This window comes from Ictalurus punctatus, chromosome 7 (genome assembly GCF_001660625.3).
Source record: "Ictalurus punctatus breed USDA103 chromosome 7, Coco_2.0, whole genome shotgun sequence".
NCBI classification, from domain to species: domain Eukaryota; kingdom Metazoa; phylum Chordata; class Actinopteri; order Siluriformes; family Ictaluridae; genus Ictalurus; species Ictalurus punctatus.
In genome coordinates, this window is record NC_030422.2 from 34452158 (window position 1) to 34476414 (window position 24257).

At 39.2% G+C, this 24257-nt stretch overlaps 1 protein-coding gene, 1 long non-coding RNA gene and 1 pseudogene across 5 annotated transcripts; 1 reads left to right on the forward strand and 2 right to left on the reverse strand.

The window, feature by feature from the left end:
* Nucleotides 1–8171: 8171 nt before the first annotated feature.
* Nucleotides 8172–10227, reverse strand: LOC108268189 (5-beta-cholestane-3-alpha,7-alpha-diol 12-alpha-hydroxylase). Its single transcript, XM_017473001.3, has one exon. It carries the CDS (start codon nucleotides 10135–10137, stop codon nucleotides 8599–8601), a length of 1539 nt encoding a protein of 512 aa, XP_017328490.1. The 5' UTR covers nucleotides 10138–10227; the 3' UTR covers nucleotides 8172–8598.
* Nucleotides 10228–18023: 7796 nt separating this feature from the next.
* Nucleotides 18024–19934, reverse strand: LOC108268198 (5-beta-cholestane-3-alpha,7-alpha-diol 12-alpha-hydroxylase-like; annotated as a pseudogene).
* A 97-nt stretch (nucleotides 19935–20031) lies between these two features.
* On the forward strand, nucleotides 20032–23634 carry LOC108268199 (uncharacterized). Of its 4 annotated transcripts, none has more exons than XR_008396640.1 (5): nucleotides 20032–20135; nucleotides 21122–21278; nucleotides 21802–21943; nucleotides 22179–22982; nucleotides 23297–23634. It is a non-coding gene; the product is annotated as an uncharacterized LOC108268199 (long non-coding RNA). The 4 variants fall into 4 exon arrangements; XR_001813273.2 differs by having other exon boundaries at nucleotides 20034–20135; nucleotides 22179–22287; XR_008396639.1 differs by having other exon boundaries at nucleotides 20035–20135; nucleotides 22179–23634.
* The last annotated feature ends 623 nt before the right edge of the window (nucleotides 23635–24257 follow it).

Consider the following 24257-nt stretch of genomic DNA (forward strand, 5'->3'; position numbering starts at 1 on the left):
TTCCCTCCGTACATTGTCAAAGATTCCTGCATTCTGTCTGATAAACCAGCCACGCTTTAACTGGATTTTTATGTGATTCTATAAATCCTGAACTTTTTATGTTCAGACAATGCACTCTAAAAACTTCAACTATGATGTACTACATTTTTTGGTGAAATATTTTTACACTTTAATAAAAATATTGAGTAAATTTTAAAGCTGTGAAATCACTGAAATATACCGTATGAATTGAGTAAATGTAAGAAAACTTTTAAGTGGATCTGAATAACTACATTTAGTGCCATGACACATAACATTGAGTATAACATGATAATATTATTTAACAAAACAAATGTTTTAAACTGAATTTAATTCATACTGGACTTTTAATTATCAAAAGTAATGTTATATTTACGTCTTCTTTTTTGTAAACTGTGTTTATCCTCTACTCCAGGAGTACTTTACTTGAGGTTGATATATTTAATGAAACTAAATTTTAAACATAAAGCAACTGATACACATTAACATTTTATTTAAACATTTATGTCAAATTTGACCCTTATAACATGAGATTAAGTCTAAATTCAAGCTGGCTTACTTTTGTTGAACTGAACAAACCTGTAAGGTCATGGGCCCCCAAGGCCCATTGGTGCGTATGGAAAGCGAAGGCTAACAAATCTGGTACGATCCCACAGAAGAGCTACTGTAGGAAAAATTGCTGAGAAAGTTAACGCTAGCTCTGATAGAAAGGAGTCAGAACACACATCCCATCCACACTCTAAAAACTTAAACTATGATGTGCTCCATTTTTTTGGTGAAAAATTTTTACACTTTAATAAAAATATTGAGTAAATTTTAAAGCTGTGAAATCTACTTGAATTTTTTTAAAGTAGATCTGAATAACTATATTTAGTGCCATGACACCTAAAATTGAGTAGATATCATTAAAAACCTGTCAATGCAACAGAAACCCACAAAAGTGAAACAAACAAAAATGAGTAGATATAATTGAAAAACTACGGAGATGTAACAGAAAATGAGAATATTATTTAACAGAACAAATATGCTACATTTACTAAATGTTTTTAACCGAAATTAATTCATACTGGACTTTTAATTACATTTGTAACAGTGTACAAAACCAGTGAGCTGAACAAACCTGTAAGACTTTAATCTTCAGTGGGACACAAAAGGAGACGTCAGGCAGAACGTCAGAAGAGACTGATACCCTCAATCACCATTCACTATCACTGCATCTTTTTTATATAAAATAAATGAATAGTGAGTGAGTAAATACTCGGTCTCTCTTTGTGTTCCGTAAAAGAAAGATATACAAGTGTGGATGACATTAGTGTTAGTAGATGACAGGATTGTTAAAACTATACCTCACAAAGTAAGCACTTCCTAAAGAAATGTTACCTTTGAAAATAAAGCACAGAGAAATATATAGTGTATAAATAGTTAAATAAATGTTAATAAATTAACATTTATTAACATTTATTTCTGAAGTAAGGCAAGTTCTTTGCTCTTGCAATATTCAGTTGGTTTTGTCCCTTTTTTTATGTTTCCATATAATTTTTAATTCTGAAGAGAACTTGGTGCTAGTCAGCCATCCAGACACGGCAGAGTGACGTCTGGTGTGGTGTACAGTAGCTAGGAATGGAATACACGTCTGTCCATGCTGACGGGTGAAGGCCAACATCTGTAAGACCTCGACGTCTTCAACTGGGGCTCCCCGAAAACCTGCAATAACAATAATACAATTCAGAAACAGTCATACCCATTACACAGTGTCTCACCTTTCCTCAGGAGTATTCCCATCACAGTAACTCTTATAATACCATAAACTCCAACAAAGGTTCTGAATATTAATTTAACATGGCATTTTGTGAGAAGTCCACTGACCTTCCCATGTTTTAATTTATATGTAATTTTCATAAAAATACAAATAAAAGAAGTATTTTAAAGAGAAAAAATAATTGATTTAGTCTGTAACATGTGATAAAAATATTTTAAGTCATTTTTGTTCCAACAGTAGACTAATTCATACACATCAGGCAGTGCACAGGCAACATATTTGTCTTATTTCCTCTGATTCCTGTTTTGAGGGAGTTATTCTGCACCATGTACGTTTCATCCATACCTTTAAAACACACTAAAACTTACTAGAATGTAAAATATTTTCATCTACACTCACCGGACACTTTATTAGGAACACCTGTACACCTGTACATTCATGCAGTTATCTAATCAGCCAATCATGTGGCAGCAGCATAATGCCTAACAATCATCAGGCTGAAACACCTTGTTGATGAGAGAGGTCAGAGGAGAATGAGTAGACTGGTCTGAGCTGACAGGAAGTCTACAGCAGAAGACCACATCAACCTCCACTCCTGTCATCCAAGAACAAGAATCTGAGGCGATCATGGGCATAGACTCACCAACAAATTTTTTTTCTAACCTTCAGCTGTGCAGGTTCGATGAGTCTGTGCCCACGATAAGTTGTTCTTGGCTGACAGAAGTGGAACCCAATGTGAACTTCTACTGTTGTAGTCTCAAGGTTCGATGGTTTGTGCATGCTGAGATGCTTTTCTGCTCACCGCGGTTGTAAAGAGTGATTATATGAGTTGCTATATCCTTCCTGCCAGCTCAAACCAATCTGTCCTTTTTCCTCTGACCTCTCTTATCAACAACGTGTTTCCACCCTCAGAACTGTGGCACACTCAGTGTTTTTTGTTTTTTGTACCATTCTGTACAAACCTTAGCAACTGATGAGTATGAAAAATCCAGGACATCAGCAGTTTCTGAAATACTCAAACCAGCCCATCTGGTACCAACAACCACGCCACAGTTAAAGTCACACTTTTCTCCCCCTTCTGATGATCGATGTGAACATTAACTGAAGCTCTTGACCTGGCTGATTGGATAAACTGCATGAATGTGCAAGTTTACAGGTGTTCCTAATAAAGTGGACAGTGAGTGTATTTATCAACATTAACTTAAAATGATCGAAGAAGACTTCTCTTTTTGCTCACATCTTCCCTCAGGTAGATATTGTACATATTGTCAGCAGGACAGTGTCTGTCATGCTAATGCCTGGTAGGGTGTTCAGCTTATGAATATTAATCATGTGGTATGCGTACACCCGAGATGGTGAGCACTAACCAATGGGATTGCCACTTGCAAATTAGTTGCCATCAGCTGGTAAAGACTTCTGTGTGGTCTTAAAGCCTTTGTTTTATGCGAACAGCTACATTGCGATTAATCAAAATAAACTTATTAAAATGTCATTATTATTTGTCTAAATGACCCCCCCCCCCCCCCAGTTATAAAGGTTGCTACGCCCTTGACCATACACCATCGCAGCCTTGCGCAGGCTTCATGGAGCTTTTGAAATTACCTTATTATCTTAAAGTTTAGAAAATAATAAAGTTATAAAGTTATAAATTTTAAGTTTGTGGTGTTGAAGTTGCCAATTTAAATCTACCTGCTGCTTTAGCTCACGGCTATAAATGACAAAATTATGAAGCAGAAATGTTATTAAAGCTTCAAAATATAAAACATCATGTAGTGGAATCCTCTTCAGCAAAAACAAAAATGTCTGAGTCTCGAGGTTTTTGATGGCAAAAAGAGATTAGATTTTGATTACCATGGTAACAAGAGCCGAGTCAGTTTGCAAAGCAAATGCCTTGAGACAATCATTGTTGACCTTGTTGAGTGGGGTTTTTCCATGTTTTCTTCTAATCGCATTTCTGTCATCTCAGCACACATATATTCCTTTCTTTATATCTTATCTATAACTGAGGAGCACACTCAGTCAGCTTCATTTTTTTTTTTTAGTTTACATTTTACTGATTTGCGTACAGATTTTTCTGAGATATGACAGAGCAAGCCTAGAAGAAAAAGATAAGTTTTCCAGTGGAGGAATGTGCAGTCAGTAACTTCACATGTCCGTCACACCAGCTTGACCTACTTTGATTTTAGTTTCTCTGAATAATATACTGATTCTTCTCTAATATTTCAAACATTTGGTAACTCATGATTAGATCTCCTTTTGATCTCTTAACATATACCAATTGATTTCTTCCATGCACCATTTGCTTTTGAAAATATACCATACTAACACACACATTGCTGCATCTTCTCTAACACAGGTGGCCTTATCAGTACTTGCACATTTGCATACACAGGCCTTTGCATACAACGTTCTGTATTTATCTAACTTCAGCCGTTTGAGCAATAGTCCACTCATACAGCTCGGCAATAATAGTGCACACACGCTAAGAAATGAGAGATAACAAATTATCGAGCTAGGAAGAAAAAGATACAAACTGTGAGTGAGAACTGTGTGTTCGGTGATGTCCCACAAGCAGGACTTACATCAGTTTGGCCAAGTTTCACTTACATGAACATTCACTTATTATTTTCTGATTAATAAAGTACTCCATGTACTATTACAACGTAATCATGTTTAATCATGAATTAAATTAAAGTCATTATTAGGCCTTTGATGGATTAAAACCTTTCTTATAACCTTTCTTATATATTTCTTATAATATTTTTAATTTGATTTGGCATTTACATTTATTAGTTTAGGAGATGGTAATTCTGCAGTCCAGATTGAGGTTGGAAGTTCATTCCACCACTGAGGGACAGTTAGTGTGAAAGTTCTGGAAAGGGACCTTGAGCCACGCTGAGTGGGAACTACCAAGCTTATGTCGTTGATTGATCACAGATTGTGTGAGGGAACGTAAGCCTTCAGGAGAGAGTTGAGGTAGGAGGGTGCTGTTCCAGACAAGGTCTTGTAGGTGAGCATCAAGGCCTTGAATTTGATGCGGGCGGCTACAGGAAGCCAGTGGAGGGAGATGAAGAGGGGTGTAACATGGGTTCTCTTGGGCCGGTTGAATACAAGGCGCGCTGCTGCATTCTGAATTGATGGAGCTGCTGGGAGGCCCGAGAGTAGTGAGTTGCAGTAGTCCAGTTTAGCGATAACAAGAGCCTGGACTAGTATCTTTGTAGCCTGTTCAGTGAGGTAGGGTCGGATTTTCTTGATGTTGTACAGGATGAACCTACCGGACCGTGCAGTTGTTGAGATGTAGTCTGTAAAGGTCAAGCTGTCGTCAAGAATCACCCCAAGGTTCCTGGCCGTCCTGGGTGACTTCAGTGTGGTTGAGCCGAGCTGTACAGTGAGGGTGTGGATGATTGAAGGACAGTTTTTTCAGTTTTTGCCAAGTTGAGCTTAAGGTGGTGTTCCCTCATCCAGACTGAGATGTCAGACAGGAAGCACAGATTCGTGTAGTGACATATCGATCGTCAGGCTGGAAGGACAAATAGAGCTTTGCGTCATCAGGATAGCAATGATATGAGAAGCCATGAGACTCACTCACCTGCCCTAGAGATGTAGTGTAAACAAAAATGAGCAGACTGACCCCTGTGGAACACCAGTTGTGAGTTGCTGAGTTTCAGAAGATCCTTCCCTCCACAATACCTTGAAGGATCTGTCTGAGAGATATGATTCCACCCAGCGCAGAACCGTTCCAGTGATGCCCAGGCTGGAGAGAGTTGACAGGAGCATCGGCAGTGTCGAAGCAGCAGAGAGGTCGAGTAGGATGAGGACAGATGATCTAGAGGTTACTCTTGCTAGTCGTAAGGCTTTAGTGACGGAAAGCAGAGCAGTCTCCGTGGAGTGGTTGCTCTTGAAGCCAGACTGCTTGGTGTCCAGGAGGTTGTTCTGTGTGATAAAATTGGAGAGTTGATTAAAAACGGCTCTTTCAAGAGTTTTGGAAAGGAAAGGGAGGAGGGAAACAGGTCTGTAATTGTCACCCGCAGCAGGGTTGAGTGATGGTTTTTTAAGCAGTGGGGTAACCCAGGCCTGCTTAAATGAGGTAGGGTATGTGCCAGTAGAGAGGGATGTGTTTTTAAAATGTGTGTGAGTGCAGGTAATAGTGTGGAAGAGATGGACTGAAGAAGTTGAGAAGGGATAGAGGGTCAAGAGGACAGGTGGTGGGATGGCTAGAGAGGAGGAGTTTAGAGACATCAGACTGTGAGAGAGGAGAGAAGGAAGTCAGTTGGGAGTTACATGGAGGAGGAGTCGGTCTATGCATGTCTGGGTTTGAGAACTGGTTCATTGATGTAACTGATGGTTATTGATGATTGATGTAACCTTGTTGGAAAAGAAAGTGGCAAAGTCATCTGCAGTGAGAGAGGGAGGGGAAGGTGGAGGAGGGGGACAGAGAAGAGAAGAAAAGGTTTTGAAAAGAATGCGGGTGTTGCTAGAACTACCAATCTTCTCCTGGTAGTATGTGGCTTTATCAGTGGAGATGCTATGGGAAAAAGAGGAGAGAAGTGTCTGGTAATTGGTTAGGTCAGTCAGATCGTTAGATTTATGCCATTTCCTTTCAGATTCTCTTAGTTTGGCCCGGTTGTTACGCAGAGCTTCTGAGAGCCAAGGGCTAGAGGGTGATGTGCGAGCAGGTCTGGAGGTTAGGGGGCAGATGCTGTCAAGAGAAGATGTTAGAGTGTAACATAGCATGTCAGTTGCGGTGTTTAAGTCCAGTGAGGAGAGGTGGCTATCAGATTGAAGTGAGGTTGTGACAACGGAGGAGAAGTGTGAGGGGGAGAGGGAGCGAAGGTGGAGACAGTGAGGGGGTGAGGGGAGAGAAATAGAAAACTGGATAAAGAAATGGTCAGAGGTGTGGAGAGGAGTATGAGAAGATTATGTGTGGTGCAGTTACGTGTGAGGATGAGGTCGAGCTGTTTACTGGCCTTGTGAGTTGCTGGGGTGGCGAACTGCTTGAGGTCAAACATGGTCAAACATGGATAAAAATATAATTTGTTAGCCAAATGCTAATTTCTTTTCATGAAATAAACTTAAATAATAGATGTAAATTTTAAACAAAATTAAGTGTTGGATTTTCAGGCATTTATTTTGGTATGGCCAACTCAAAAAATCACTTAATTGCTATTCAGAGATTTTATTAAGGTAGTATAGCTTTTTATTATTGTGATATTTACAAAGAATTATTTTAAAGAGTGTACACACAATCAATTATTTTCATTTCCTGAGATTTCTGCTACTGAGGTACACAGAGCTTTAAAGAATCTTGATAGTTATAACTCAGCAGGACCAGACAAATTAGATCCTTATTTTCCTTATAAGCTATATGCTGATTTTAATGCTGAGCCCCTTTCCCTCATTTTTATCTTACTCTCACTATCACTCCCTCCGCTGAAAGAAGAGAATCCTGATATATGAACAACTAATGGCCAATCTCTAAACTTTGTATCCTCTCAAGAATTCTAGAGAAGCTTATCAATGAGCAACTACAGGAATTTAGTAAATATTTAGAAACTGTTTTTAAATCTGGTTTATATATTTATGTCAGATTTATTTCTCTGTTTTATATTTTGTATAAGAGTTTTTAAAATGCTTTACTTTATTTTAAATGTTTGTGTGATTAGTCTAATTTATGTTATGAGTCATTTATATTTCAGTATCATTGTGTTGAGTATGAGAAGTAGTGCTGTGGCGTTTGTGCGAGTGACGCACGGTGTTCATGTTGGAGTCGGGGGACTTGCGCAAGGGAAGAGCACGAAAAGTTCATGTCAGTGACTCAATGAGGAAATGTAGCTTTGACAATAAAGTTAGTAAAAGCTTTATTTCTAAGTGTGCATGCCTGCATTATTCGAACCCGTTTAGAGAATGGACCTTCGCAAGTTCTCCTCAACCCCTCTTACATTTATGTAAAGCTGCTTTGTGACAAGGTCCATTGTGAAAAGCTCGACACAAATAAATTTTAATTGAATTGAAGAACCACATATGGGTGTGATGGTCAGGGGTTCAAATACTTTTGGACATATATTGTATCTTACAACTACATGTGTGTCTATGTATGTATACAGAATATACTATGTTATTATTTGTTCAATTTTGGAATGAAGCAAAAAATAAAGCACAATGAAGTACACTGCAGTATTTCAGATTCATTCCTGCATCATCAAAAAGTGAGCTGAGTACTGAGAAATAACTGTGTGTAACTAATTATTTTTTTAAACCCTGTAAGATGGGGAAATGTTTAGTCAGAGCATCTGATGTTGAAACTGAGTTTCTGAAACATTTCACACTATGGAAATTCTGAGTGTTTAGCATGTATATGGAAATAAATAAGCAAACAATTAGTTTATAGTCCTGGTTAGTGCAAAGTCAATATTTTTATTTCACCTTTTCCAAATCATATTTGTTATAATAAACATCTAGAGTAAAAATAATGATAGTATTATCTTTATTCATCCAAAACTCATCATCCAAAATAAAACTGAAATGTTGTAGCATTTATATACAGACTGAAGAAGGAAATTGTCTAATCTAGGGAAAATATATTCCTCGAGCACCGATAAGGATGGATTGTTGTGGCTAAGACTTTCTTTAAACAAGGCTTAGAATATAATAATAATAAAAATAATAAACAATGTGTTATTTTTCTTTCTGAAAGTTGGATGTAGAAGAAGTTCTACAAATGATTATCAAAGCTAATAATACTAAAAATAATAATAGTAATCAACTCTGACCTAGCATGAAGGTAAAATGCGAGATGTTAATAATACGAACAGTTGCATTGTCTAAAACCTGAGCCTGTATCTGAACGGGATGTCCCGCGTTGGCTGCATCGTCCCGAATCCCCACCGCCTCACATCGATGTCTGGAATCTCTACATCTGGGTTCTTCAACTCAAAGTCAAAATATGTGAGCATGAGGAAGACGAACTGCTTGAGCTCGTTGATGGCGAAGAACCTCCCGGGACACATGCTGACCCCGGCACCCCACGGCATGTTGTAGTACTTCACTTTCTTTCCTCCTTTGTAGAATTCTGTCTTTTTTCTGCCGTCGGGTGTGAGGAAGCGGTTGTACTTGAAGGTGTGTGGATCAGGGTGCACCTCTGGGTCCATCTGGACAGCAGTGTAGGGGAAGAGGGACACACGGTCACCTTTGCGGATCTTGTATTCGTGGCCGTTGTCCATTTTCAGGCTCATGTCCTCCAGAACGGCTCGTGTAAGCACAGGAGCAGCCGTCATGCGCAGGCTCTCATCCACTGCACTGTCCAGAACCGGGGTTTTGAGAAGCATGTCTCGGGTCAGGTTAATCAGCGGGCCACCACGCTTCACCTCCTGTCCGGTTTCATGCAGAACCTCATCGACCTCGCTCTTCACCGCTTTCATGGCCTCTGGGTGCTTCATGAGGAAGAGAAGAAGCCAGAATGATGCAGGACCTGTGTTACCCTGGGATGCCCACAGGAGCAGGAACATGTATCTGTCCAGCATGGACTCATGCATTCCACGCTCGGCACGCATCTGCTGTGATTCAGATACCCAGCCGCTAATGTTCTCTTTGGTGTTCACCTTCTCCACAGCGAGGACTTTCCAGAAAAGCTTCTTCAGTCTCTCTGCTTCCATTTTCTCAGAAGGTCCCAGAACTCCGTAGGCCAGCTTTGGGAAAAGTTGATCATATTTACGGAACTCATAAAAGAGCTCATTTGACTCCATTCGGTCGACTTCCTTTGCTTTATCCACGCTTCCTGCAGTTTTGCTTACTTCATTTCCAAAAAGCGCCAGATATCCGGCTCGGAACACAATGTTATAGCAGTAAGCGAAAAGCCCATCCTCCTGCCACGGTCGGTCATCATCATTTCCAGGCCCAATGTTGTGCAACATGAGGTTCTGTAGGTTGTTCATCATGGCTTGTGTTATCACCACCAGGCCATCACCCATCAGATGCTTGTTGCTGGATGCCTGAATGAGCTTGTGGTCATCTTCTAAGGGATGGTAACCAAAAACACGCTGGACCAGGTGCTTAGCGAACTCATTAAAGTCCAGTTTGGCCCGGGCCTCTTTAACCACCGAGCCGAAGGACAGTGGGTCTGTGAGGAAAGTGAAATAAAACCCTCCCAGCTGCACAGTGAAAATATCCCCGTGCTTCTTTCTCATCCTCTCTAGAAACTTTGCAGTGTCCCTCCTGAACTCCAGGACGTGTCCCAGCCATGGAAGAGGACCTTTATCCAGAGGAGGTTCTCCAGACCTTCGACGACGAAAGGCTCCAAGGAGGTAAAGTCCCCCAAGCAGAGAGATAAACAAAGCAAGAAGAATTTGCAGCAGAAAGCTCATGTTGTTTCTTTTCTCTCTCTCTCTCTCTCTCTCTCTCTCTCTCTCTCTCTCTCTCTCAGTGGTGTGTGTACTCTCAACACTTCCTCCAGCTTCTCTCTGTTTAAACACTTTGAGTTCAGACTCCGCCCCTCTACTGTACTTTGAATTCCAGTAGTGCTAGATGATCTCATACAGGAAAACCAGATGTACCAGTTTTTTTTCCCTTGTGTACAAACCCACATTTCTGTGTGTGAATTGGAAAATCTCTGACCTACCAGTAGAGGAAATCCATTTGAACAACTCATAATTCCTTCTTGGAAAATCAGAGATTCTCAAGAGCGCTGACTTCTCAGAGTTGAAATGCACAGTAAATAACACGTGTTAATGAAGGCGACTTCGAGTCTCTCTAATTAACATAGCACAATCTGACCATTTTTTATGCTGATGAATATCCTTGGCACCGTTGCCTGACTTAGAAGAACTCCTCAACATAGGCACATCACAGAACATTAATGAATGGTAATGAATGGTATTAAATAGTAATGAATGGTACTGAATGGTACTGAATGGTAAAGGCTTTCAGATGTATAACCCTGATTAAAATGTTCACCTTTGTGAGCTTTTTTATCTAACCAGATGGGATTTTTAAATGCATGGATGGAATGTACATGGTGCAGAATAAATTCCTCAAAACAGTAGTCAGGGGAAATAAGACAAATATGTTGCAGTGCTATCATATCATCTCAGGTATAAAAATGAGATGTTCCGGGTTTTTTGTGTGTGCAAACCCACAGTTCTTCATTCAAGTGAGAATTGGAAAATCTCTGACCTACCAGTAGGGACAATCTGTTTGAACCGCTCTCATAGTTATTACTCGGAAAATCAGTGTTTTTAATCTCAAACCTCATTATTGTAAGTCTTTTAAAATACAGTTTCACTGTGAAATTGCTTTTTTCTTTTAGAGAAAAACTCCTCATCAGAGGCACGTCGCACCACATTAATGAACGGTAATGAATGGTACTGCATGTTAATGAATGGTAAAGGCGTTCACAAATGTTCCACCTTTTGTGAGCTTTTGTATCTAACCAAATGGGATTTTTAAAAGCATGGATGAAATGTACATGGTGCAGAATTACTCCCTCAAAACAGGAGTCAGGGGAAATAAGACAAATATGTTGCCTGTGCACTTCCTGGTGAACTTGCCTTACTTTAGGAATAAATGTTAATTACAAAGGAAAGCTATTTATACACTATGTTTCTCTGTGCTTTATTTTCAAAGGTAACATTTCTTTATGAAGTACTTCCTGTATGAGGTATAGTTTAAAAAAACCCTTTCATCTACTAACACTAAGGTCGTTGTCACGTATTCCACATATTGAAGGTTAGGACAGATGCAAGTGCAGATAAGAGTTTTTAATAAAGCGAGACAGGTAGACAAATCCAAATCATAAGGTAATAGCATGGTCACAAACAGGCAATGGGTCAGACGATCAGCAAACAGGCATAAACGAGGCAAGGCAAGAATCGAGAACAAGAAACAAGATCAAAGAACGTGAATCAAAATGAGGAACAGGGTACAAACGCTTGGTATGGTGATAACACTCAATACTACGCAAAGTGCAAAGACACACGAGGAGTTTAGATGACAAACGTAATCCGGGGTGAAACACAAAACGGCTGAAAATAATGATGACACACACACACGGGAAACAACCAATGACAATACAGGGGCGGAGACAGGACATAAACCAAAAGCACGTGTCGAAAGTAAACAAAGTCAGTGTCGCTAAAGACCCAAAAGCGTGCGTTTGCTAAGAGCTCGCACATTGAACTCTTACAAAATTGTTGAATTTTTTGCTGCTACTGCATTATAAAAATATAGTATCTAATTTATTGTCACTATTTACAATTTATATACACTTTACCTGGCTGCTACCACTATAACTGCAATGTTCATATTTGGTATAAGTTAATTTATTGAATACTCAGTCATAGCATGTTATGTTTACATTTATACCATTTTTACATTATATGGTTACTCCTTGGCACCTATCTTTTGCACTACCTGTTATATCAGACACTCCCAAACTAAAACTGTGTACTGTTCATCGTTACACTGTCACTTACTGTACCTATTGTCTTAGTAGTACTGTACTGTCCGGTGTTAGCACACGTGAAATACAGAGTATTTACTCACTCACTATTCATTTATTTTATATAAAAAAGATGCAGTGATAGTGAATGGTGATTGAGGGTATCAGTCTCTTCTGACGTTCTGCCTGACGTCTCCTTTTGTGTCCCACTGAAGATTAAAGTCTTACAGGTTTGTTCAGCTCACTGGTTTTGTACACTGTTACAAATGTAATTAAAAGTCCAGTATGAATTAATTTCAGTTAAAAACATTTAGTAAATGTAGCATATTTGTTCTGTTAAATAATATTCTCATTTTCTGTTACATCTCCGTAGTTTTTCAATTATATCTACTCATTTTTGTTTGTTTCACTTTTGTGGGTTTCTGTTGCATTGACAGGTTTTTAATGATATCTACTCAATTTTAGGTGTCATGGCACTAATTATAGTTATTCAGATCTACTTTAAAAAAATTCAAGTAGATTTCACAGCTTTAAAATTTACTCAATATTTCTAAAGTGTAGAAATATTTCACCAAAAAAAAGAGCACATCGTACTTAAAGTTTTTAGAGTGTGGAAAGGATGTGTGTTCTGACTCCTTTCTAATAGAAACAGCATTAACTTTTTCATCAATTTGTGCTATAGTCGCTCTTCTGTGGGATCGGACCAGATTTGTTAGCCTTTGCTTTCCATCCGTACCAATGGGCCTTGGGGGCCCATGACCCTGTCGTGGGTTAACCAGTTGTCTTTCCTTGGACCACTTTTGGTAGGTACTAACCACTGCATTCCTGCTGTTTTGGAGATGCCCTGACCCAGTCGTCTAGCCATCACAATTTTGCCCTTATCAAAGTTGCTCAGATCCTTACGCTTGCCCATTTTTCCTGCTTCCAACATATCAACTTCGAGAACTGACTGTACACTTACTGCCTTATATATTCCCTTGATAGGTGCCATTGTAGTGAGATAATCAATGTTCACTTCACCTGTCATCGCTTTTAATGTTATGACTCATCAGTGCACACACACACACACACACACACACACACACACACACACATATATATATATATATATATATATATATATATATATATATATATATATATATATATATATATATATATAATTTGTTAAGCAGTTTTAAGGGGGAAAATCAAATATATAAAGTTTAGGAGTTTATAGTTAGTATAAAATAAAGAAAGAACATTATCTCTGTGTGGCAGATTGTCTACACAAGCCCAAGATAACAGTGAGGGAAACCTGACACACTATGATGAATTTGTTTGAGTATACTGCCCTCTTATGACCAACATGAAATCAGCCAAGAAACACAATGTTTGGTTTGGTTAAGGAACTCAGCAGCAAAGTAAGAAACGTTTGTGTCTTCAACTTGCTGCATTGTGAACTCGTCCTGAGTTACAGTGCATCCGGAAAGTCTCAGCACTTCAATTTCTCCACATTTTGTTATGTTACAGTCTTATTCCAAAATGGATTAAATTCATTATTTTCCTCAAAATTCTACAAACAATACCCCATAATGACAACGTGAAAGAAGTTTGTTTGAAATCTTTGCAAATTTATTTAAAAAAAACAAAAAAAAAACACATGTACATAAGTATTCACAGCCTTTTCCATGACACTCAAAATTGAGCTCAGGTGCATCCTGTTTCCACTGATCTTCCTTGAGATGTTTCTACAACTTGATTGGAGTCAACCTGTGGTACATTCAGTTGATTGGACATGATTTGGAAATGCACACACCTGTCTATATAAGGTCCCACAGTTAACACTGCATGTCAGAGCACAAACCAAGCCATGAAGTCCAAGGAATTGTCTGTAGACCTCCGAGACATGATTGTATCGAGGCACAGATCTGGGGATGGGTACAGAAACATTTCTGCAGCACTGAAGGTCCCAATGAGCACAGCGGCCTCCATCATCCGTAAATGGAAGAAGTCTGGAACCACCAGGACTCTTCCTAGAGCTGGCTGCCCGGCCAAACTGAGCGATCGGGGGAGAAGGGCCTTAGTCAGGGAGGAGACCAAAAACCCGATGGTCACTCTGACAGAGCTCCAGCGTGTCTCTGTGGAGAGAGGAGAACCTTCCAGAAGAACAACCATCTCTGCAGAACTCCACCAATCAGGCCTGTATGGTAGAGTGGCCAGACGAAGACACTCCTCAGTAAAAGGCACATGACAGCCCGCCTGGAGTTTGCCAAAAGGCACCTGAAGGACTCTCAGACCAAAGATTGAACAAAGATTGAACTCATTGGCCTGAATGGCAAGCGTCATGTCTGGAGGAAACCAGTCACCACTCAGCACCTGGTCAATACCATCCCTACAGTGAAGCATGGTGGTGGAAGCATCATGCTGTGGGGATGTTTTTCAGCAGCAGGAACTGGGAGAATAGTCAGGATCTAGGGAAAGATGAATGCAGAAATGTACAGAGACGTCCTTGATGAAAACCTGCTCCAGAGAGCTCTGGACCTCAGACTGGGGCGAAGGTTCATCTTCCAACAGGACAACGACCCTAAGCACACAGCCAAGATAACAAACGAGTGGCTACAGGACGACTCTGTGAATATCCTTGAGTGGCCCAGCCAGAGCCCAGACTTGAACCCGATTGAACATCTCTGGAGAGATCTGAAAATGGCTGTGCACCGACGCTCCCCATCCAACCTGATGGAGCTTGAGAGGTCCTGCAAAGAAGAATGGGAGGAACTGCCCAAAAATAGGTGTGCTAAGCTTGTAGCATCATTCTCAAAAAGACTTGAGGCTGTAATTGGTGCTAAAGGTGTGTCAACAAAGTATTGAGTAAAGGGTGTGAATACTTATGTACATGTGCTTTTTTGTTGTTTTTTATTTTTAATAAATTTGCAAAAATTTAAAATAAACTTCTTTCACGTTGTCATTATGGGGTGTTGTTTGTAGAATTTTGAGGAAAATAATGAATTTAATCCATTTTGGAATAAGGCTGTAACATAACGAAATGTGGAGAAAGTGAAGCGCTGTGAATACTTTCCGGATGCACTGTATTAAAAGAATTAAAAGAAGTTCTTTTGCTTATAATTAGGGGGCCAAACCCCAATGGTGTGTAGGCACCCTGTAGTGACTGTTTTCTTCTTCTTCTTCTGATTATTATTATTATTATTATTATTATTATTATTATTATTAACAATAATAAGAAATATAATAGTAGTAGTAGTAGTACTATAGTTGAAGTTCAGAAGGTGCTGGAACCATATTACCTTTGTTCGTGTCCTTCTTCCTCTTCTTCTTCTATGCTGAAAGTCTATGGCAGCCCCTAGAACCGTATGGTAAATAGTTTTGAAATTTGGCACACTGACTGGGCAAAAGTCTAGCGTCTAGTGTCACCATTGGGTCAGGTACATTTTTACTTATAACTTTAGAAGCATTTGACATCAACTCTATGACGTCATATTCTGGATTTTCCACCAATTTGAGGTTTTTGTTGTTGTTGTTTTTTAAAGCATTTAAGTTTTCACAGCTCACAATTTTTGTTCAACCTTCATCAAATTTAGCTGAGATGATCTTGAGACTCCACAAAAGCTATCAGAAATTGTTAAGCTATTCAAAAGCATTCTTCTGTAGAACGATACATCCAACAGGAAGTGAGGTCTTATGTCGACATATAGCTTAATGGATTGACATGAAACTTTTAACTAAAAAGATAAACATTTGAGATATTTGAGCACTAGGGGTCACTAAAAGAAACTATCCATCCATCTTCTACTGCTTACTCCTTTGTCAGGGTCACGGGGAACCTGAAGCCTATCCCAGGGAGCATTGGGCACAAGGCAGGGTACACCCTGGACAGCCAGTCCACTGCAGGGCACAATCACATACACACTCACACACCCATTCATACACTACGGACACTTTAGACACGCCATTCAGCCTACCATGCATGTATTTGGACCTCGGGGAGGAAACCACGGTACCTGGAGGAAACGCCCGCAGCACGGGGAGAACATGCAAACTCTGCACACACATGGCCCCGGCAGGACTTGAGCCCTAGACCCTGGAGGTGTGAGGCAAACGTGCTAACCACTAAACCACCAAAAGAAAAGAATAAATTCTAATTTTATTAATTATTCTGGTGTCATCTGACTTTTACCGTCCACCATTTAAAAATTTTATGCTATCTATGCTTTCACATTTTCACACCAATCTTGGCAGACAGATTCATTTTAATCTCATTTGATTGCTATAATCAGGAAAAGGGTGTTTTCCCCCCACAGTATTTTTAATTTGTTTAAAGTTATCATGATTCTGATTGTTTGGAAGCTTCTAATGTCAGTTTATGTAAATTTCTTAAAAACCCTTTAAAATTTTTCACAACCTTCAATTTTTGTCCAAGCCTTACCTTTAAACACAAAAATTATTATTATTATTATTATTATTATTATTATTATTATTTTATATTCAAAACTGTTTATCTACTGCATGCAATACATGTTGACAGTAACGTTGTAAAACAGTAAGTGAGGTCATATTTTGAAAACACATAAATAGACAAAATGATGTACAAAATGATGTCTCTGAATCCAACGGTATACCATACATGCTTGTAGAAGCACAGTAGAAAAAGCAGTGCTGGGGCCTACCAGACCTGCACAGCATACGAAGTACACTGAGCTCTGTAGCCTGATATTTTAACAAGTGGCTCACCTCATTTGGTTTGAAAATCATTTTCATCGTGGTATGAAATGCTTTATCTACAGAAACGACCAGGTTTGAGATGAAATCTGCAAATTCACAAAGGAATTTAGAATATGGCCTTGAATTTATGACTAGGTTTTTGGGAGCTCTTTCAGGTTTCTCAGTGGGTGCTTCACTGAGGAGAACAAACCTGTTGGACACGTAAAGCAGAGAAGAGTGGTGCTCCCGTGGGCAAGACTTAGCGTTAGCTTTGGCTTTGCGATTATGCTACTGAGTCGTCACCCATTCGCCCCACTGTGAGGGATCTAATGATGGAGTTGGGGGATTGTTATCTCCGCCTGAGGCATCCAGATTTTCCTCTACAGAAACTGCACTGATCTCACTCTCACTAACCCTCTCTAGAGTCTGCATGCACACCTCTAATGCTGCAATCTTCTCCATCAGAGAGATAACTAATATACACATCACAAATAAAGCTATTAATAATAATGGAGGAAGAATGACTGAATATCCTGCACTCAACACACTGAATAAGCTGAACGTTTGCTATTCTTTGTCATAAATACTTGTCTTTGACTGAGAGAGAGGCAGAAATCCATTTTTCTCAGTTTTGTAATATTTCTTCTGCTTTAAAGAGATTTCACACACACATTCTAATAAACAAATCAAAATACTAAACAAACTAAATAACATAATTCTGCACCATTTCTGAGACTTCATAGAAAAATCAAAGACACAATCTTACGTAATGTTTCCTGATGTGATGTTTTTCAGGTAAGTGTGTTGTGAGGTCAAGGTCATGTTCTTGTTGAGAGAGAACCTTTTGTTTGTTGTTCTGTTAGAATGAGTTGAGTTTGAGGTGTGTGTGAAGTGTTTCAGTACTTTTAGTGCATTTTGGAGGTGAGGATAACTGCTTTGAGTTTTGAAAGATGTGTGAAATTAATTATTTAAAATAACTGATGGGAAACCGTTTATTCAGAGGATCTGATGCTGTAACTGAGTTACTGAAACAATTTTTTATATAGTCACAGACATATACACACATGAGGCAGTAAATAAGTCACTATTTCTATTTCACCTTTCATATTATTATCATTTTATTCATCATAAGTCTTAAAGTGCTTTCCGTAGAACAGATCAAAATAAAACTCGTTGTAATATTTATACAGTATACAGTCTGAAGCAGGAAATTGTTTAATCTTGGGAAAATATTTATACATTCATCTTGATCACCAATAAAGACAGATTATTACAACTGAGGCTTTCTTTAAACATGAATATGAATATGAATGATTAGCAAAGCTATTAATAATACTAAAAATAATAATAGTAATCAACTCTGACCTAGCATGAAGGTAAAATGCGAGATGTTCATAATACGTACAGTTGCATTGTCTAAAACCTGAGCCTGTATCTGAACGGGATGTCCTGCGTTGGCTGCATCATCCCGAATCCCCACCGCCTCACATCGATGTCTGGGATCTCTACATCTGGGTTCTTCAACTCAAAGTCAAAATATGTGAGCATGAGGAAGACGAACTGCTTGAGCTCGTTGATGGCGAAGAACCTCCCGGGACACATGCTGACCCCGGCACCCCACGGCATGTTGTAGTACTTCACTTTCTTTCCTCCTTTGTAGAATTCTGTCTTTTTTCTGCCATCGGGTGTGAGGAAGCGGTTGTACTTGAAGGTGTGTGGATCAGGGTGCACCTCTGGGTCCATCTGGACAGCAGTGTAGGGGAAGAGGGACACACGGTCACCTTTGCGGATCTTGTATTCGTGGCCGTTGTCCATTTTCAGGCTCATGTCCTCCAGAACGGCTCGTGTAAGCACAGGAGCAGCCGTCATGCGCAGGCTCTCATCCACTGCACTGTCCAGAACCGGGGTTTTGAGAAGCATGTCTCGGGTCAGGTTAATCAGCGGGCCACCACGCTTCACCTCCTGTCCGGTTTCATGCAGAACCTCATCGACCTTGCTCTTCACCGCTTTCATGGCCTCTGGGTGCTTCATGAGGAAGAGAAGAAGCCAGAATGATGCAGGATCTGTGTTACCCTGTGACGCCCACAGGAGCAGGAACATGTATCTGTCCAGCATGGACTCATGCATTCCACGCTCGGCACGCATCTGCTGTGATTCAGATACCCAGCCGTTAATGTTCTGTTTGGTGTTCACCTTCTCCACAGCGAGGACTTTCCAGAAAAGCTTCTTCAGTCTCTCTGCTTCCATTTTCTCAGAAGGTCCCAGAACTCTGTAGGCCAGCTTTGGGAAAAGTTGATCATATTTATGGAACTCATAAAAGAGTTCATTTGACTCCTTTCGGTCAACTTCCTTTGCTTTATCCACACTTCCTGCAGTCTTGGCCACTTCATTTCCAAAAAGCGCCGGATATCCGTCTCGGAACACGATGTTATAGCAGTAAGCGAAGAGCCCATCCTCCTGCCACGGTCGGTCATCATCATTTCCAGGCCCAATGTTGTGCAACATGAGGTTCTGTAGGTTGTTCATCATGGCTTGTGTTATCACCACCAGGCCATGAGTTTGTGGTCATCATCTAAGGGATGGTAACCAAAAACACACTGGAAAAGGTGCTTAGCAAACTCATTAAAGTCCAGTTTGGCCCGGGCCTCTTTAACCATCGAGCCGAAGGACAGTGGGTCTGTGAGGAAAGTGAAGTAAAACCCTCCCAGCTGCACAGTGAAAATATCCCCGTGCTTCTTTCTCATCCTCTCTAGAAACTTTGCAGTGTCCCTCCTGAACTCCAGGACATGTCCCAGCCATGGAAGAGGACCTTTATCCAGAGGAGGTTCTCCAGACCTTCGACGACGAAAGGCTCCAAGGAGGTAAAGTCCCCCAAGCAGAGAGATAAACAAAGCAAGAAGAATTTGCAGCAGAAAGCTCATGTTGTGTGTTGTGTGTGTTGTGTGTGTGTTTTTTTTTTTGTTTTGTTTTTTTTTTTGTTTTTGTTTTTTTTCTTCTTCTTCTTCTTCTTCTCTCTCTTTCTCATCACTTTCTCTAGCTTCTCTCTATTTAAACGAGTTGGCGCAACATTTAATTATTTATATGGAATCACATGTGTCCAACACAATGTGTTAATTATCAACCAATTACATTACTGTGTACGTCACTTCCGCAAGACATTAAGTTTCCTTCACAAGCCAGATTGTGCTCTTTTTTTATCGGTGGACATGTTGGATGCGTCCAAGTCAGGTAATTCATTTTATTTGATATTAATCTCAATATTAATATGCATTTGATGTTATTTTCAAAATGGTTAAGCTTTTTTTTTTTTGACAATTTGCTGTTGAGGTGCATTTGTAGAGGCATTTGTAGGCAGTAAACTGCTTTGCAGAATGTGTTTCTCTGCAAAACATTTTGAGGTAATTCATGCCATGTTTTTGAGGTAACTTGTTATTTTAGAGAATATTGTGTACTTCTTTGTATGTGTGATTTGTGAATAAAATGCTGCCGACGTCACTTCTCAAGCCTCATTTTGGTCTCTGAGCATCTGATGCTAATCACACTGATTGGTTGCAGCTGATTCTTGTGAACGTGTTTGAAATGGGGTGCTTAATGTAGGTGTGTGTTTAAAATATAAGTGTATTGGAAGTGTAAATTCGTGTCCCATTCGTTTTTAAACAAAGTTTTAAAATAAGCCTGAAATTCTTGTCGGCGTTGGCTTACTGAGCGATTTGGTTAAATGAGTCGGTTCAACTGATTGGGTTCATTCATGCTATCGAAATAGGATAAACGGCTTTGGTAATGATTCTTTAAATGAACCGAATCAGAATCCTCTTCTTGAATCGTTTGAGTCGTTCTCACTCGGTCAGGGTTGCACGTGTTGGTTGATTGTTCAGCACGTGTTCACAGACCATAAATCCCGAGCCCGCTGTAAACACTTGACAGAAATTTGATACTAAAGTAAGTATTTTATATTTTCTGGGTGTAAACAGAGCAGAAGTATTGCTAATGTGTTGTACAGATTCTATTGGACTGGTGAACTGTGTGGATTTGTATATTTAACCCAGTTTAATATGGCCTGCTTTGTTCAGTCAGAGACAAGTAAATCTGTTCTAATGTTCATTTATTTTTCATAAATAAAACAAATCTTTGCTTACACATGAATACGTACTTTATGCCTTCAGAATGGTGGAGATTTGGGTCTTAACTATTTTAAATTTGGTTCTCTTCAACAGGTTGTGTTTGAGTTGTGCAGGCTTGTGTCACCTGACTTAAAGAAGGCATTGTTTGAAGGGCTTGATCAGCACCTCCCACGGCTCCTGCAGTTGTACAACACCGAGAGGCAGTGAAATACCCGAAATCCAACATGTGATGACCCGCATTGATCAAGAGGTAAGTCTAATGAACTTTAGTTTGTTCTGCTCCAGAAATGAGCCGATATCCAGCAGAACAGCACTGATAGTTGTGTAATAGACGTGCACACTAGAGCTGTCTTGATTAATAAATAAACGTATAAATGTGATTACTTGATGAACGTAGACAAAACTCTATAAATGTGAAATGTTTTGTTGAAGTTCAGATGAAACTCTGATGTACAGAATCTTCAACAGAGTTCTGCAGAAAGATTTTGAATGCCTGTCATTCACCAGAACAAATTTGCAGTTGAACAGTCTGTCTAAAAGAAAAAATGTAAACACACAATATAAAATTCCTGCAGTGTGAATAAAGCCTTTGTTTTGCTTTTAGCAAACAAGTCTTATACTCTCAGATTCAGTTCCGTTTACCACATTTTAATGAATTTTGGAAATTGTTCCACATGGCCTTGAAAATGTGGAAAGTGTGAAGATTCAATGTATGACAAAATAAGTAATCTATGAATTTAATGAACTGCTTCCTTTTTTTTTTTTTTTTAAAGGACCATTAATCACAATTATGAAAGATGACACATCGGGTACAAAGTATCAGGGTTTTTTTTTTCCTTTTCTTTTTTTTCACATTGGTTGAACTTTTGCTACACCATTTCCAGTGTGTGTGTGTGTGCTACAAATCACTTTGAGGTAAAAACATTTTGAGGAAGCCACTTTCACCTTCCTACAACACTTGGTGATTGGTTTGAGGTGAAGCTTCATGTTACTGTGGTCATGGATAACATTGTGGCTATCTCTGTAATGTGACTTTGTTTCTGTAATTATCCTTACTTGCCTTTGCACTTTTGTGCTTCTGCGTCTTCTGTTGGTCCTTTATATGACTATCACTTTGTTTTTGAATAACAGTTATGTAATTTATTGGCAGATCTCTAATCAGAAGAAAAGGGAAGGAGTTCTTCAGGGCCTACCTTATTTCATGAGAGAAAATCCAAGCAATTTTTTTTTACTTTATTTATTTTTATAAAGTTTTTGAGGTAAGATGGTAAATATTTTTATTTTTAGGATTCCTCTGTCTGGAGGATATGTTGTTGTTGTTGTTGTTGTCCTCCTTCTCTCCCTAAGGTGCCCAGTAATGCAAGATATGAATGGTAAATTGTGAAATTTGGCACATTGATACTACAGGCCACGAGTAACTGCCACAAAACAAATGGCCCACATGAGTCCATAGGTGGCACTACAGGTCATGCCCAAATCTACATGATTTTCCCTTGGTCCCACAAGTCCAAAATGTCTGAAAATTGATATATGTGCCTTATTTCTTATCGGGAACAAAAAAATCCATTGGGACCCATAACGTACACCATGATGGGTTTTCCTGTACTTTGTTCAAAACTACAAAAATCTCCTTTTGTACTGTAGGTCCGATTGACTTGAACTGTGATGCATGTCTTTCTATAGGGTGATGAGCAATAAGGAATCAAATAAAAAATTTGCTGAACTATTTACATATTGGTGAATTGACATCTGTTGTGCATATTTCTTGTCCATAAATCAATGGAACATTAAACTTTGGACTTGATCTGTGGCACACACAAAAAGGACACTAAGGTATCTTTAATAGTTACATTATATTTAACTATCTTTATCGTCCACTAGATGGCACTGTCTTGGATCCAGCCAAACCACACTTCATTCAGATTTGTTTTTGCATCAGGAATAAATTCAAAATGTTAGTGTTGTATCAACATGAAATAATTCTCTAAAATTCTCAGACTCCTGATTTGTTCTAGACAATTATCATTTGTGGAAAACTACAAAAATGAACTTAAAATCTGCCATTGATCCAAATGCATTGAAATGTTACATCTGTGGGATACATTTCTCCACCATGTCAATTTTGAAATGGTCCGCAATCTTGAGGAATCCGCAATTGCTGCTTGCAGCTAATTTTTATTATTTTTATCCCAGTAGCAGTATTGTATTACTACTTTGTAGAAGTACAATAAATTACTAAGTCCTCTCTTTCTTTTCTTGTCTCTTTAGCTAACTGATGTGGAAGTCAGTTAGGGGAGTTAAGGTGGGTGTCCTGACTGAGTGATGATACCAGACATGATGGTTTCTTCCCAGCTGATGTCCTGAATGTTGCTGTGATACTGGAAAGGGAGATTGTTTCAGAACGAAGATGTTCCTAATGCTCTTGCTATACTGCTTGGACTACTGTGTTCTGAACATTGAGTATCCCAAAGAACTACTATCCCAAAGAACTGATATACCTTTTGAGGTACTTCAAAGAATTTTCATGAAAATTGGCGAGCTGCACAGCAAGAGTTCACAATCTAAAAAATAAATGAATGCAGTGATGTAAAAATGCTGCAATGCAACCTTATTGTTCAGATTTTTTTTTTCTTCACATGAAGCTTGGGAGTTAGATCTTGATTACATAGAATTTGGAACTTTCACATTTGATAAAATGGTTAAATGGATATTTCAGCCAAAAATGAAAACTTGCTGATTTGCACACCTTCAGGTCATCCATGATGTGTATGCCTTTCTGTCTTCATCTGAACACAAACATGGGTCCATAAAATGCAAATGAATGGGTGCCAGAGCTTTCAGTCCAAACAGCAGATAAAGGCCACATCAGAGTTATCCAAGCAATGACACCGTGTAAATTAATGTGTTCTGAAGCCAAATCAGAGTTGAAATGCACAGTAACACGTGTTAAGGTGACTTTGAGTCTCTCTCTAACATGGCACAATCGGAAAAAATTTTATGCGGATGAATATCTTTGCAAAAGTCAGGCTACGGGGCCAAACATTTAAACCTCCACACAAACCTCACACTCTCATATATTTGGAGATATGTGCAGAACTCATAGCTGTACCTGGCACCTTGTTAGTTTATCACAGTAATGTTGTCTAATTGCAGTAAAGTCGTCTGATCTCAGAATTTTCTAAGTAATGTTAGATGTCTGCTGTAATTCACCTCATTCAGCTGATCTTGG

Excerpts from the sequence above, each read along its gene's own strand:
- LOC108268189 (XM_017473001.3), bottom strand. The coding sequence starts at position 10,137 with ATGAGCTTTCTGCTGCAAATTCTTCTTGCTTTGTTTATCTCTCTGCTT.